This window comes from Dermochelys coriacea, chromosome 1 (genome assembly GCF_009764565.3).
Source record: "Dermochelys coriacea isolate rDerCor1 chromosome 1, rDerCor1.pri.v4, whole genome shotgun sequence".
Taxonomy (NCBI): Eukaryota; Metazoa; Chordata; order Testudines; family Dermochelyidae; genus Dermochelys; species Dermochelys coriacea.
The window spans coordinates 267,682,783-267,696,255 of NC_050068.2; the positions used below are offsets into that span (position 1 = coordinate 267,682,783).

General features: G+C 39.8%; 1 protein-coding gene across 2 annotated transcripts in view; it reads left to right on the plus strand.

Annotated features, from left to right (window-relative positions):
* Positions 1 to 10,676, plus strand: part of LOC119850060 (IKBKB interacting protein) — a 28,621-nt gene extending 17,945 nt beyond the window's left edge. For both annotated transcript variants that reach the window (XM_043491716.1, XM_038387751.2), the window contains one exon: positions 8,415 to 10,676. In XM_043491716.1, the coding sequence (XP_043347651.1) occupies positions 8,415 to 9,170 (756 nt within the window). In that variant the 3' untranslated portion in view covers positions 9,171 to 10,676. The remainder of the gene's footprint in view (positions 1 to 8,414) is intronic.
* Positions 10,677 to 13,473: the final 2,797 nt, after the last annotated feature.

Consider the following 13,473-nt stretch of genomic DNA (forward strand, 5'->3'; position numbering starts at 1 on the left):
GTACATAGGCACCCTAGACAGTAGTAAAGAGCAGTTCAACTACAGGCTGAGCAAGTGCAGAATGGTGGTAGAATGTGCGTTTGGACGTTTGAAAGCGCACTGGCGCAGTTTACTGACTTGGTTAGATCTCAGCACAACCAATATTCCAATTTGTAATTGCTTCTTGTTGTGTGCTCCACAATATCTGTGAGAGTAAGGCGGAGATGTTTATGGCGGGGTGGGAGGTTGAGGCAATTCGCCTATCGGCCAGTTTCACACAGCCAGACAACAGGGCGATTAGAAGAGCGCAGCAGGGCGCACTGCACATCAGAGAAGCTTTGAAAGCCAGTTTCATGACTGGCCAGGGTAGGGTGTGACAGTTGTGTTTGTTTCTCTTAAGTTACCTGCCCCCTATATATATATATATGAAAGGAAATAAAGTCACAGTTGTTTAAAAAACGTTCTTTATTATTTGTTGCACAAAACATTGAGAGAAATCAGAAGCTAGATGAGGGAGAGAGGGTATTGGGATCGGGGGGGTGGAGGAAGGGGGAAGGACAAGTTCAGAAACCAAATCAAAGTTTAGGATATGTCAGCTTTCTGCTGCTTGTTTAAAACCTCTGGGGTTGACTGTGAGTCCCCGTAGCCTCCCCCTCTCCCCTCCCCCCACCGTGTTCTTGGGCATCTGGGTGAGGAGGCTATGGAACTTGGCAGTTATTCAGGGGCTGCAGCAGCAGTCTGTGGTCTTGCTGCCTTTCCCGCATTAGATCCACCATACAGCCGAGCATGCCAGTTTGCTCCCCCATGAGCTTGACCATAGCATTCTGCCTGCTCTCATCGCGCACGTCCCTCCTCTCTTCGTATTCATGTAACGCTTTATGCGACTCTGCAGTTGTTTGCCTCCATGCATTCAACTGGGCCGTATCGGTGTGGGAGGACTGCATGAGCTCGGCAAACATGTTGTCCCGAGTTTGGTTTTTCTGCCTTCTAATCTGGACCAGCCTCTGGGATGGAGTAGATAGGGGCTGCGTTGAAACATTTGCACCTGCTGCGGGAGGAAAAAAAGGGAGGGTAGTATTTTAAAAGATACATTTTAGAGAACAAAGGGGATGCTGTTTCTCAGTGAAACAGGCAATTCATAGTACACAGCACATGTTCTTTCTGTACAAGGTCTCATTTTGCCTCTTATACTGAAGTGCCTGCCACTTTGGTGTGAGTAAGCCATCACATGCGGCCAGGCAACAGAATTCAGCTTGCAGGCAGCCTGCGGGCTTTCTGGGATAATCGGTTCACACAATACCTTCCCCCCTACACACACACACACACACACACACACACACACACACACACACACACACACACACACACACACACACACACACACACACACACACCCCCCCCCCCCCCCCCCCCCCCCCCGCGGGACTCCAATATGGCTCTGAGCAGGGATGAGCCCTTTAAACTAAATGCAAACAGTCCAGCGCGACTGGGTTTCCCCCCACCCCACAACACGTGGTTCCTATCAAGCTCTCACTCACCAGAAATGCCTTCTCCAGGGTCATGGTCCGGGAGCATGCTTTGGGAGTGGGGGGAGGCTATTGGCTCCAGTGTTAAGAATAGTTCCTGACTAGGGGGAAAACAGATTCCGTACTTGCCACCTGTGCACTGTCCTCCTCCTCCTCTTCGTCCTTCAAAAACTCACCCTCCTCGCTCCATGCTACTCCCCCCTTGCAGGTGTCCACGGACAGTGGTGGAGTAGTGGTGGCATCACCCCCCCTAATTGCATGCAGGTCACGGTAGAAGCAGCATGTATGGGGCCGTGACCCAGAGCAGCCGTTCCCGCCCCCATGGCTTTTTGGTATGCTTGCTCCTTGATTTTTGTACGATGTTGCTCTGTGTCCCTGGAGTAGCCTCTTTCCGTCATGGCCCTGGAGACTTTAGCGTACGTATTTGTTTCTTTTTTTGGAACGTAGTTCTGCCATAACAGATTTGTCTCCCCAACATGCAATGAGATCCAGTACCTCCATGCTGGAGCTCGTCTGCGAATCCAGGACTGCGTGGTCTCTTGTGATGATGAACTCTGCATGGTCGCCTGTACTGATGGTCACCTGTGTTGATGGTGACCAAACAGGAAATTCAAAAGTTCCCAGGGCTTTTACTACCTACCTGGCTAGTGCATCGGAGTTCAGAGTGTTGTCCACAGCGGTCACAAGGGAGCATTCTGGGATAGCTCCCAGAGGCCAATATTGTTGAATTGCGTCCACAGTACCTGTAACCCAGAACTGCGCTCTTGATTTTAGCACTACTCCACTTGCCAAGGTGGAGTACAGAAATCAGAGTAAAGAGCCCTTTAAATCGAAAAAACTGGTTTGGTCGTGTGGACGGAATCAGTTTTATTTCGAGGTAACTGGGCTAATTCCGAAATAACCACATACTGTAGACCAGGCCTTAAAAGAGCAACACTCCATGCGGAAACTACAGAACCCGAACCACCAAAAAAGAAAATCAACCTTTCTGCTGGTGGCATCTGACTCAGATGATGAAAATGAACATGCATCAGTCCACACTGCTTTGGATTGTTATCGAACAGAACCCGTTATCAGCATGGACACATGTCCTCTGGAACGGTGGCTGAAACATGAAGGGACATATGAATCTTTAGTGCATCTGGCACATAAATATTTTGCAATGCCAGCTACAACAGTGCCATGCGAATGCCTCTTTTCACTTTCAGAAGTGAAACAAGAAGCGGGAAGCATTATCTCCTGCAACAAATTGCGGGCTCTTGTTTGTCTTAGCGACTGGCTGAACAAGAAGTAAGACTGAGTGGACTTGTAGGTGCTAAAGTTTTACATTGTTTTATTTTTGAATGCAGTACATTTTTGTACATAATTCTACCTTTGAAAGTTCAACTTTCATGATAAAGAGATTGCACTACAGTACTTGTTAGGTGAACTGAAAAATGTTTTTTACAGTGCAGATATTTGTAATCATAAATAAATATACAGCAAGCTCTGTACACTTTGTATTCTGTGTTGTAATTGAAATCAATATATTTGAAAATGTAGAAAATATCCAAAACTATTTAAATAAATGGTATTCTATTATTAACAGTGCAGTTAATCGCAATTAACATTTTTAATCGTGTGATTAATGGCGATTAATTTTTTATTGCTTGACAGCCCTAATATTTATGCCTCAGTGGAAGTGTGTGTTTGAGAGTGAGAGAGAGAGAGAGAGAGAGAGAGAGAGATTAGACACGTACACACTTCACTTCCATTGAAGCATAGATAGTATAATTATTCTCAATGTAGAAAACCCTAATACAGTTAGGTGCTGACCCAAAATCCAAGGGTCCTTGCAAGGACAGTGCTTTGAGTTTAAACTGACAGCAGAATAAGAGAACTTCTGGATTACTGGTAATAAATTATATACGTTTAACACAATTTCTATATGCTGGGCCAGATTCTCCTCTGAGCTACATAATTACAAGCACCTTAAACTCAGTAGTATTCCATCAGTATAAATGAGAGAAGAACGTGGTCCCCTCTTCTGGTGACAGGCGATCTCTGAAAACGCCAGATTGCAATGCAGAATACCATACCACTTTTGCTAAAATATCCCTTCCTCTCCATTGAGATTTTACATGTGTTAATGGATTATACAACAGTTGGTCTTTAAATTTCTCTCTCTCCTTCCTTTCCTCGGCCACATGCAAGTGGCCTCCTCACTCCACACTTTACTGTTGACATTCTTAATATAATTGTGACAAATTGTGATACTCTTATTCACATTTAATAGCACAATTCTGCATGAACAGTCTCACTGAAGTCTGTAGGACTAGTGGAGTTAAGATGCTTCTCAACCTGAGTACAGCATTACTGTTAGTAACCTTCCATCATTTCAGTTTCTGTGAGTTTGCTAGCATTTCCTTGTCAGGAAATCTGCCACATCTTCCCCCAGAATCTCCTTTTCCCATTTATACCTGCCCAACTCTCTCAAACAGACTGTTTTTGTCACTGATTTCTCCTACCTTTATTACTTAAATTTATTGCTGAACAATAGGGATCCAACTTTTCATGAAAAACAAAAATTAAAAAGTTAATTCCAAGACATTTATATTTCCTTAATTAATTTTAAAAGAAATTAGTTTGTGCCATTTATTAACCTTTTTCATGTCAGTATTGCCAGGTTTTAGTCCTAGTGTAAGGTAATTGAACTTGGTGCTAATCACACACGGGATTTAACTTCCATTTAAAAATAAATCATTCTTTTTGAATGGTACACTGATAGGCCTAAAAAAATTATGTGACTTCCAATATAAACTGTTGTATTCCAAAGTCAAAACACAACTAATATATAATCTCAGCTACCAGGAAGTGTTTAAGGAAAGACTGTTCAAACTTTGCCCAATCAAGAGCTGCACTGGCAGCTTGCTGGAGCCAGAGAGGTGTGCCAAAGTTACATGAACAGTGTAGCCACCATTATTTTCAATGCAAAAATGTAACCTTCACAGATTTATTTAGATCAAACTGAAGAACTACACACTGGGATTTGTAGTATGTAAAGGCCTCTCTTCTATATTGAAGTTGAGGGCAGCTAGAGGCTGAATTTTAAAACTCAAAGGTATGTCTACACTGCACTTAAACACCTGAAGCTGGCCCATGCCAGCTGACTCAGGTTTGCAGGGTTCAGGCTAAAGGCATGTTTAATTGCAGTGTGGACGTGGGCTGGAGCCCAGGCTCTAGGACCCCACTATGGAGTAGGGTCCCAGACTTCAATTAAACAGTGCCTTAGCCTGAGTCCCGCAAGCCTGTTTCAACTGGCATGGGCCCACTGCAGGTTTTTAATTGCAGAGTAGACATACCCAAAGTGTTCACACACTGGGGCTACAAACAACATTTTGGCTACTCCTGATTTAAGACTCGGGATATCCAAAATGATAAAAGAAAAGGAAGACTTGTGGTACCTTAGAGACTAACAAATTTATTTGAGCATAAGCTTTCGTGAGCTACAGCTCACTTCACCGGATGCATTCAGTGGAAAATACAGTGGGGAGATTTATATACACAGAGAACATGAAACAATGGGTGTTACCATACACACTGTAAAGAGAGTGATCAGGTAAGGTGAGCTATTACCAGCAGGAGAGCGGGGATGGGAACCTTTTGTAGTGATAATCAAGGTGGGCCATTTCCAGCAGTTGACAAGAATGTCTGAGGAACAGTGGGGGGGAATAAACATGGCAAAATAGTTTTACTTTATGTAATGAACCATCCACTCCCAGTCTTTATTCAAGCCTAAATTAATTGTATCCAGTTTGCAAATTAATTCCAATTCAGCAGTCTCTCCTTGGAGTCTGTTTTTGAAGTTTTTTTGTTGAAGCTATCTAGATTGCTTTTCTCTTGTTTAACATTTTATGGGAAAGAATTTTTGCAATTAAGCACAAGTTTTAATACTTTTCATAAGTTTGGTTTTTTCAACTTAGAATTTTCTCTTTCATATAATTATTTTTGGTTAACAACAGTAAGGACTGAAATCACATTTTCAGCATCTTTAGACTGTAGGTTTGGATCAACCCAAATTCTACTGCACTAGAATACATAGTTGAACAGAAAGTAGTGGGCACTGGGTGTTACAGAGTTCTTAGTCTAGTAAACAAATGGAGCTGCCCGAAAATCTAAAGTTTGAGAATCACAGGCTATACCAAATGATCCTACGTTCACAGGGGATGACCAAGGTTCTTGACTAGAAATGAAATTCTGCCTGCACTGAATCAATAGGAGTTTTGCCATTGACTTCCATGAGGCCAGGATTTCACACTAGGTCTTTTCTGTCTGCTAAGTATAAATTTGTGAAAATGAGATAGTAATTACAGCCAGATAAACTAGACTTTTGTCCCAGGAAGAAAAGTACATTAAATAGTTTATTAGGGATGAAGTAGTGTAATACTCACTGGCATGGGTTCACTAAAAATTAACCATGTCCTATAAATCTGATCAATTTAATATAAAGAACCAAAAAAGGGGGTAGTTCAGTCTGTAAATTTCAGTTTGGGGTTTTATCACACAAGCAGCTGTTGAACAAGATAAATGTGAATATAATTAAAAATAAAGTTAAAACCAATGTCAGCATCAGTGCTAAAAAGGTAAGCTGAATCAAGAAGTAGTTGGCAGACAGTCAGAATTATACATGGGGCCCATATCCACTAAAAATCACAATAATTAAATTAGATAAAAATTACAGTATCAAATTTATGATTTTAATTTTTAATTCTATAAAAACCTATTTGAATGTTTTCCTGTGCAATCCAAGTTGCAGAATTTCCAGCTTGCAACAGAATTCAGCTCCGGTGTGCCTCAAATGTAATCATCATTATAATTCATATAACCCCAAGAGTGTGCTTTTACAGACAAGGAACATACAAGAACTTACAGATGAGAAAGATAGCCTTAATTTTCAATGTCAGCTCCATAAGGGTATAATAGAAAGTGATGCAAGTTTGAAAACAAAATACTCGTGTGTAGCAGTAATGGGATGTCCGCGCCCTACCTGAAGTATGGTCTTAAGATCAACTTCTATAAATGTTTACTGTTGTCTTTCAATTTGTGTTACTCCTTTAGAACAGATACCTTAATTCTTTGTCAGTTAATCAATTTTACATTACTGTATACACAGTGGTGTGCCATCAACAACTTTCTGTTCCTTCAACAATCTACATAACTTGTACTACAAAATACTAATGCACATGTACTTTAAAATATATGCACACAAAGAGCTGTACTGGCAGCTTACTGGAGCCAGAGAGATGTGCCGAAGTTACATGAACACTGTAGCCACCATTATTTTCAATGCAGAAATGTAACCTTCACAGATTTATTTAGATCAAACTGGAGAACTACACACTGGGATTTGTGTAATCAAAATAAAATAAAAAAATCAAAAATGCAATCATCCTTTTGTACAACTATCAGCGTTTTAAAACCAATACTCCACTGAGCCCGTAAATAAGAGTCTGACATACATGATATCTTGTCCATTTTTACATTTTTGAAAGAGATGGCCAATAGAAAAATTGACATATAGTAAATCACCTTGATAAAGGTTCACTATAAAGTACATACTGTTTCAGTTGCATAATAGATAGCCATTTTCTACTGTTACACTGTAATATTGGGAGGATATATTTTGTTACCGTTTTAAAAGACAGATCCCATTTTGATGTGTTATACCCAGGCTGCAAACAGACCAGTCAAGATGCTAGACCATAGACACTACATTGGTCACTTCCTAAGAAATTTCTGCTCCAACACTCCCTTGTGTTACATGATATCAATTCTGTTCTCTCTTGTCTTCCTTTTGCCTTCTTTCTAATTGTTTCCAAACTTTGCCACTTTTTGAATTAATTTAACTTTATGATTTCACCATTATAAGCAGCATGACATGCTCCGATAGCAACTGGCCTTTTTTCAGCATGAAAAAAAAACAGTGGGAGGAGACCAAAGCATGCCAACTGGATTACCTCTTGGACTGGAGAACGAAGTCATAGTCTCCAGACTAAAGTATACCTGTTTGTAATCAACATGTCTGCATACTGTATCCTGCCTCACACATAAATGAAGCGGTATCAGGCAGAAGGTTCTCTCTTGTTTCATCTTTGCATGTTTGTCTGAAGAGCAGGAATAGATCTTTTAAAAAAATCTGTTAAAACAAAACCCAAGAGTGGATTGAATCTTCTCTCATTAAGATAACTTTTAGTAAGAGCAGGAAACTGTTTAAACTAAGTTTTCCCTCTGAAGGATTTTGTTGAATATAGTTTAAAAACTTGCCCCAAATGAATAATCATTTAACTTTTCAATTCCAATTCAATTCCATTTATATTTTCTGTCCGTTTCTTTTTGTTATGTGAATGTAATACTCAAAAGAATTTTTATGCTGTGTTTGCTCTAGTTAAAACAGGATAGAGTTCCTTTACAGAAAATTCATGGATCACAATTAATTATTTTAAGTGAATGTCTTTCTAAAAGATATGCTATAATTCAAACAGAAGTTATGGGCTTAACACAGAAATTACTAGGTGAAGTTCTGTGACCTATGCTATGCTGGAGGTTAGAGCAGAAAATCATACTGGTCCCTTCCAGCCTTAAAAAATTATGAATCTATGTTATAACAGTAAAAGAGGATTCTAGTGATGCATATGAGCCTGTTGCCTATACTTATGTGGAAAAACTGAGTTAATCAGTGGAAATCTGGGACACATGCATTGTTGCAGAAATACTGTTCTCTAAAGACCCAGGTTCATGGATCCATCACTGTGGATTAAAATTTCAGAGCAGAAAGATATTTCAGTGAAACTTAACTGTAGTTTTGACCTGAACTTATTAGTTAAAATCGTGCTTATCTTGTGAAATACTTTTATTTGTATCTCCCTCTAGTGTGAAAAAACTCAAGACTTAATGGAACAACTGGAAGCTCTTCAAATAATTTCTCATGTTAAACATCTACAAGAGGGTGTCTACGGCATGAAAACATGGTCTAAGAGCATAATTCAAATAAAAGAAGAACTGCAGGAGAACTTAACAACTCTTTTTCATGCAGTTGTAAAAGTTGAGCAGAGTACAGCTTCTGTAGCAAAAAATGTATCTCTAAAGATTGCAACAGTAAAAACTGACATAAGACGCATTTCAGGTGTAGTGTCAGATGTGACCTCATTGACTGATTCTCTGCAAGCACTAAAAGATAAAGTAGATAAAGCTGAAAAGAAGACAGTACAAAATATAGGTGATCTACTTACAAGTAGCATTGACCGTACTGCAAAGCTACGAAGTTTTGCCTCTGATAACTCAAAAAGAATTGAACAGATTAAAATCACATTGTCTGACTTGAGAGGTGATTTCAATAAACATTCAGATAGGCTTTTAAATCTGGAAAGTAACAGAGCAAAAGTTCTGAAGACAGTTACTTTTGCAAATGATTTAAAACCCAAGGTGTACAACTTAAAGAAGGACTTTGCCCGTTTGGAACCAATGATAAATGAGCTAACATTAAGAATAGGAAGGTTGGTTGATGATATATTACAAAGAGAGAAAGAAATTGTTTTCTTGAATGAAAAACTGTCCAATTTAACTACAGTTCAGACTGAGATCAAGGATATGAAAGATGAAATAACCAAGATTTTAGATATGAATTAATTACTTTCTGAAACTATAGATTGCCTAACCCCAGTAGCATTTGAATAGTGATAATCTAATCAAGGCTGGTACTAAAACACTGAAAGTGAGGTGTAATTTAAAGGCTTCTTTTCAAAGCATACTGAAACAACTTTGGAGATCAATCCTCCTTTTGAAGAGTGACAAAAGTCCCATTTACATCAGAGGGACCCGGATCAGGTTCTTCATTAGCAAAGCAGGGTTTTTTTTCATGAACTATTTGTTTTGTATAACTAAAGTAGAATATTTTTATATAATTTTTAAAATGTAAACTATGTAATTGCTGTTTTTGTTCTTACCTACAAGTTTGCTTTCTTGGCTCAGGTAGGCCTGCAAATTGACAAGTGGATCTTCAGCCTTCCCGACTGCTTTGAAGTCAGGATTAAAATTGTGGATTCCAGATTCAGGCTTAAACACAAGTTCACAAAACTGCAGCTTCATTTGATGTTCCTCTTAAATAAATATCAACCCCAAGATTTTCCAAAAGTGTCTGGGGTTTCATTTTTATTTTAAATCTATCAGTGTATTATGGATATAGAAAGGAGTAATGGCCAGAAATAAATTAACGTTCTCTCTGAAAAGGGAAGATGGTCAAAAGTTTTCCATGTTAAATGCAAAGTATTATTTTTATCAAACTAAATGGAATCCTTTACTCAGGACTGTAGTCACAACAGAGTGGAGTTCTAGGATTTCTTTCTACAGCAAAGACAACCCTATGTAGGGACAGTGTCATGAAAGAGGTACTAACCCTAGCAGAGGACCCTCATTCCAATGTTTTTGGGTCCCCTCTCTGAGGTGCCTCTGCTCTTCATTTGTCCCCTGCATGCACTTGATCTGTAAAGTGCTAGAGTGAAGACCAAAGTTAGCATAGAAAGAATCGTTGTCTAGGCTCAGAAACATCAGAATAGACCCCATCCAATGTAATATTACCTTGGTAAGAGAGAAGCATTTATAGAGCCATTGAGATTTGAGAGGGGCAGGTAAGAGTAAGAGATGGAAGAGGTGTGGTGTCCTAAAGACAAGAGAATGCAAATAGATGTACCAGCGGCGAGAAAATAAAAAGCCATGGTATAAGAACAGCAGTAATTATGAAGGAAATAGATTGAGAGAGGTAAGGTACAGCTGCTGAGAAAATCCTTGTAATCCACACAGCCAGAAGTCTTAGGGAATGCTAAGGCCCCCCAGAACTTTATTGTTTAGCAGTTAGTAAGTGCTAGTTGACTTTTTTTGAAGTTACTATATATGGATGCGTTGAAAATTCCAGTCACTCTCCTCCTATCTTTTCATCCTCTTTCCATTGGCTCTGTCTTTTTTATTCCCTGTCCCTTCCCCTCTGGTTGCTCCATCAAGCTTTTTCCTCTTTCACTGGTACCTCCCCACTAATCTGCGTCTCTTATCTTGTCTTCAAATAATAGTCTAAACAAGTTGGTTTATTTTTCCTAAAGTCATACAATAAATTATTTTGAAATAAAGGTTTTCATATTTTGACCCACTCCAAACAAAAAAAATTCATTGCTAGAACTAACACACATAGGATCAAAGCACTTGCTATCTAAAATATCCTTGAAACAAGTAAAAATATAAAATACCTGGGTTTGTTTAATTTTGGGGAGTTCCCATCTGTGGATTTCTTGTGTAGCGTTAGGTTCTCTCCTCTATAAAACCAATCATATATGTAGAAATCACCACCCAGTGAAAGCCACTATTCTCGCCTCTGGAGGGCACCAAAGTCTTAAAGGAATTTTAAGATTTTTTAAAAATGTATTTAAGGTAATCACTCTATGACGAGTCATACCAAAAGAAAAGGTCCTTGCTCCCAACAGGAAATTAAAATTGGATGTCTACTACCCACATTAGCTGGAGCAAGTTATGTTTGTCAAGATCAAGTAAATTCCTAACAGTCATCAGAAGTGGGGTGGCAGCAGCAAGGGTATAGGGAAACCTGTGTTAAGTGACTTTCTGAAAGAAAAACAGGTTGCTTAGTAGAAGTGATCTTAAACTAAAGGTTGATCAAAATATTAGAAGCTATGATAATTTTGTCAGGTGGTTACTCAAAGCAAAGGACTGCTTCTTAGACTCTGCCATATATGCATGTTCTATTATATTTTAATCAGACTTTTTCATGTATATAGTCTTATGGCAGTCAGTAGTACTTATTCCAAAGGCCATGATCTCTTCCTCAGACTTATTTCATCATTTGTATTCTAGTAGTATCTCAAATATGCTAGGCACCAAACACACCCCAAAAGTGCAACCCATACCCAAAAGACCTTACAACCTAGGCTGGGGGTGGCCACCCTGTGGCTCTGGAGCCATACATGGCTCTTCGGAAGTTAATATATGGTTCCTTGTATAGGCACTAACTCTGGGGCTGGAGTCAACTTTCCAATGTGCTGGTACTGCTCAACCCCTACCCCTGCCACAGGCCCTGCACTCACTCCACCCCTTCCCTGAGCCTGCCATGCCCTTGCTCCTCCGCACCAGAACCTCCTGCATGCCAGGAAACAACTGATCAGGAGGTAGGGAGAGGCGCTGGAAGGAGTGGGGGCTGCTGACGTATTAGTGTGGCTCTTTGGCAATGTACTTTGGTAAATTCTAGCTCCTTCTCAAGGTCAGGTTGGCTACCCCTGACCCAAGCTGTAAAGTGAGTGCAAAATTAATACACTAGGGACTCTTCTACAGGCCCTGAATAAGCTGGCTCAGGTAGGTGATGAGAAGGATTTCAAAGCCAGAGTTTGACAGGCCACATGAAATATATCAACAATGTAGAGATATTATTCAAACTGATAAATGCATTCTAGACCAAATATATTTACACAGTCCCTTATCTTGTAGCGTATGTACAGTTTTCAATGTGGGAAATTGTATGGTCATGATGAAAAATTAGAAGTTCATTTGGGCCTAGTTGAAGGAATATTGACAAGTCAGCCAACCACTGAGATGCTTATCTGAACATTTTGATATTTGCTGATTGCAGAGGTAAGTGGAAAATAAAGAGGCTCAGGAGCTCCAGCCTGATAAATCCAGGGGGGAATAGAACATAGGCAACAATCTGGGCAGAAGAGCAAGCTCTCTGCAAGGGGACAACAGTAGGAATATAAGTTCAACCGGGTACAATAATGAAATGGTGAATACTAGTCTCTAGGGAATAGGTATCTGTCATAGTTAATATTCCTGCTGGAGAATGGTTCTGGGCGTTCAAGGAGCTGTTTTCAACTAAGTAATACTGTCTTAATGACTCCAGCATTTAATTAGGTTATGTATAAGAGCACCTCTGCTTCTTGGGTCATTCAAACCTGTAACGACTGAGTAGAACTACAAAATAAACCTACCTCCATCACTAAAGCTCAAGAGACTGAGAATAAAGGACAAAACAAATGCAAGTTACTGAAGCAGCTGGAGAATTTAGAGCCCGAAAGGACCACATCTAGTACGGCCTCCTGTATAGCACAGGCCACCAATACTATCCCACACCCTAAGCATGTTTAGTGCTTCCCTATTGGAAGGGATGAAATAAGCCATCATTCAAAAGTCATCCAGTCAGAGCACCTAAGAGATAAGGGCTCAATATTAAAATTAGAGAGCTGTATTTAAACTTTTTCAGCCTATGTTCCAATTGTGTTACAGATTTGGTTTCTGGAATACACTGCTGGACAAGATAAATGTGCACATGTAGGGGTAACAGTAGCTTACTGATTTTGCAGTTGTATCACCTAAAGCTAGGTCTATACTAGCACTTTTGTCAGTCAAACTTTTGTTGGTCGGGGGGTGGGAGGGAACTCCCCCAACCAACGCAAGTTTCACTGACAATAATACTGTAGCGGACAGCACTATGTCACTAGGAAACATTCTCCCGACACTCACTGAGGGTGGTTTAATTATGCCAATGGGAGAGTCTCTCCTGTCAGCATAGAGCATCTACACAGGAGGCCTTACAGCATCACAGCTGTACTGCATTGCTGTAAGGTCTGTAGTGTAGGCATAGCCTAAGCTTACCTTTGCTGATTCAACTTCATTCACATCATTCCTTCTGATCCTAACCAGCACTTTTGCTCACTCTTGGAATTATTTTGCAGTGTAATTTTACATTGACATCCAAACAGATTACTTCCATTACAAAAGTGTAGGAACATTCATATAGCAACAACTAGATATTACCAGTGGAATGTTAGAAATTCAGATTAGCTGTAACAAAAATAAAACAAACCACACAAAACTCCAGCCAGGATGGATGTAAATGAAGTATCCAAAAATGGGAGCTGTTTAGTTGTAACTCAGTTCTTGC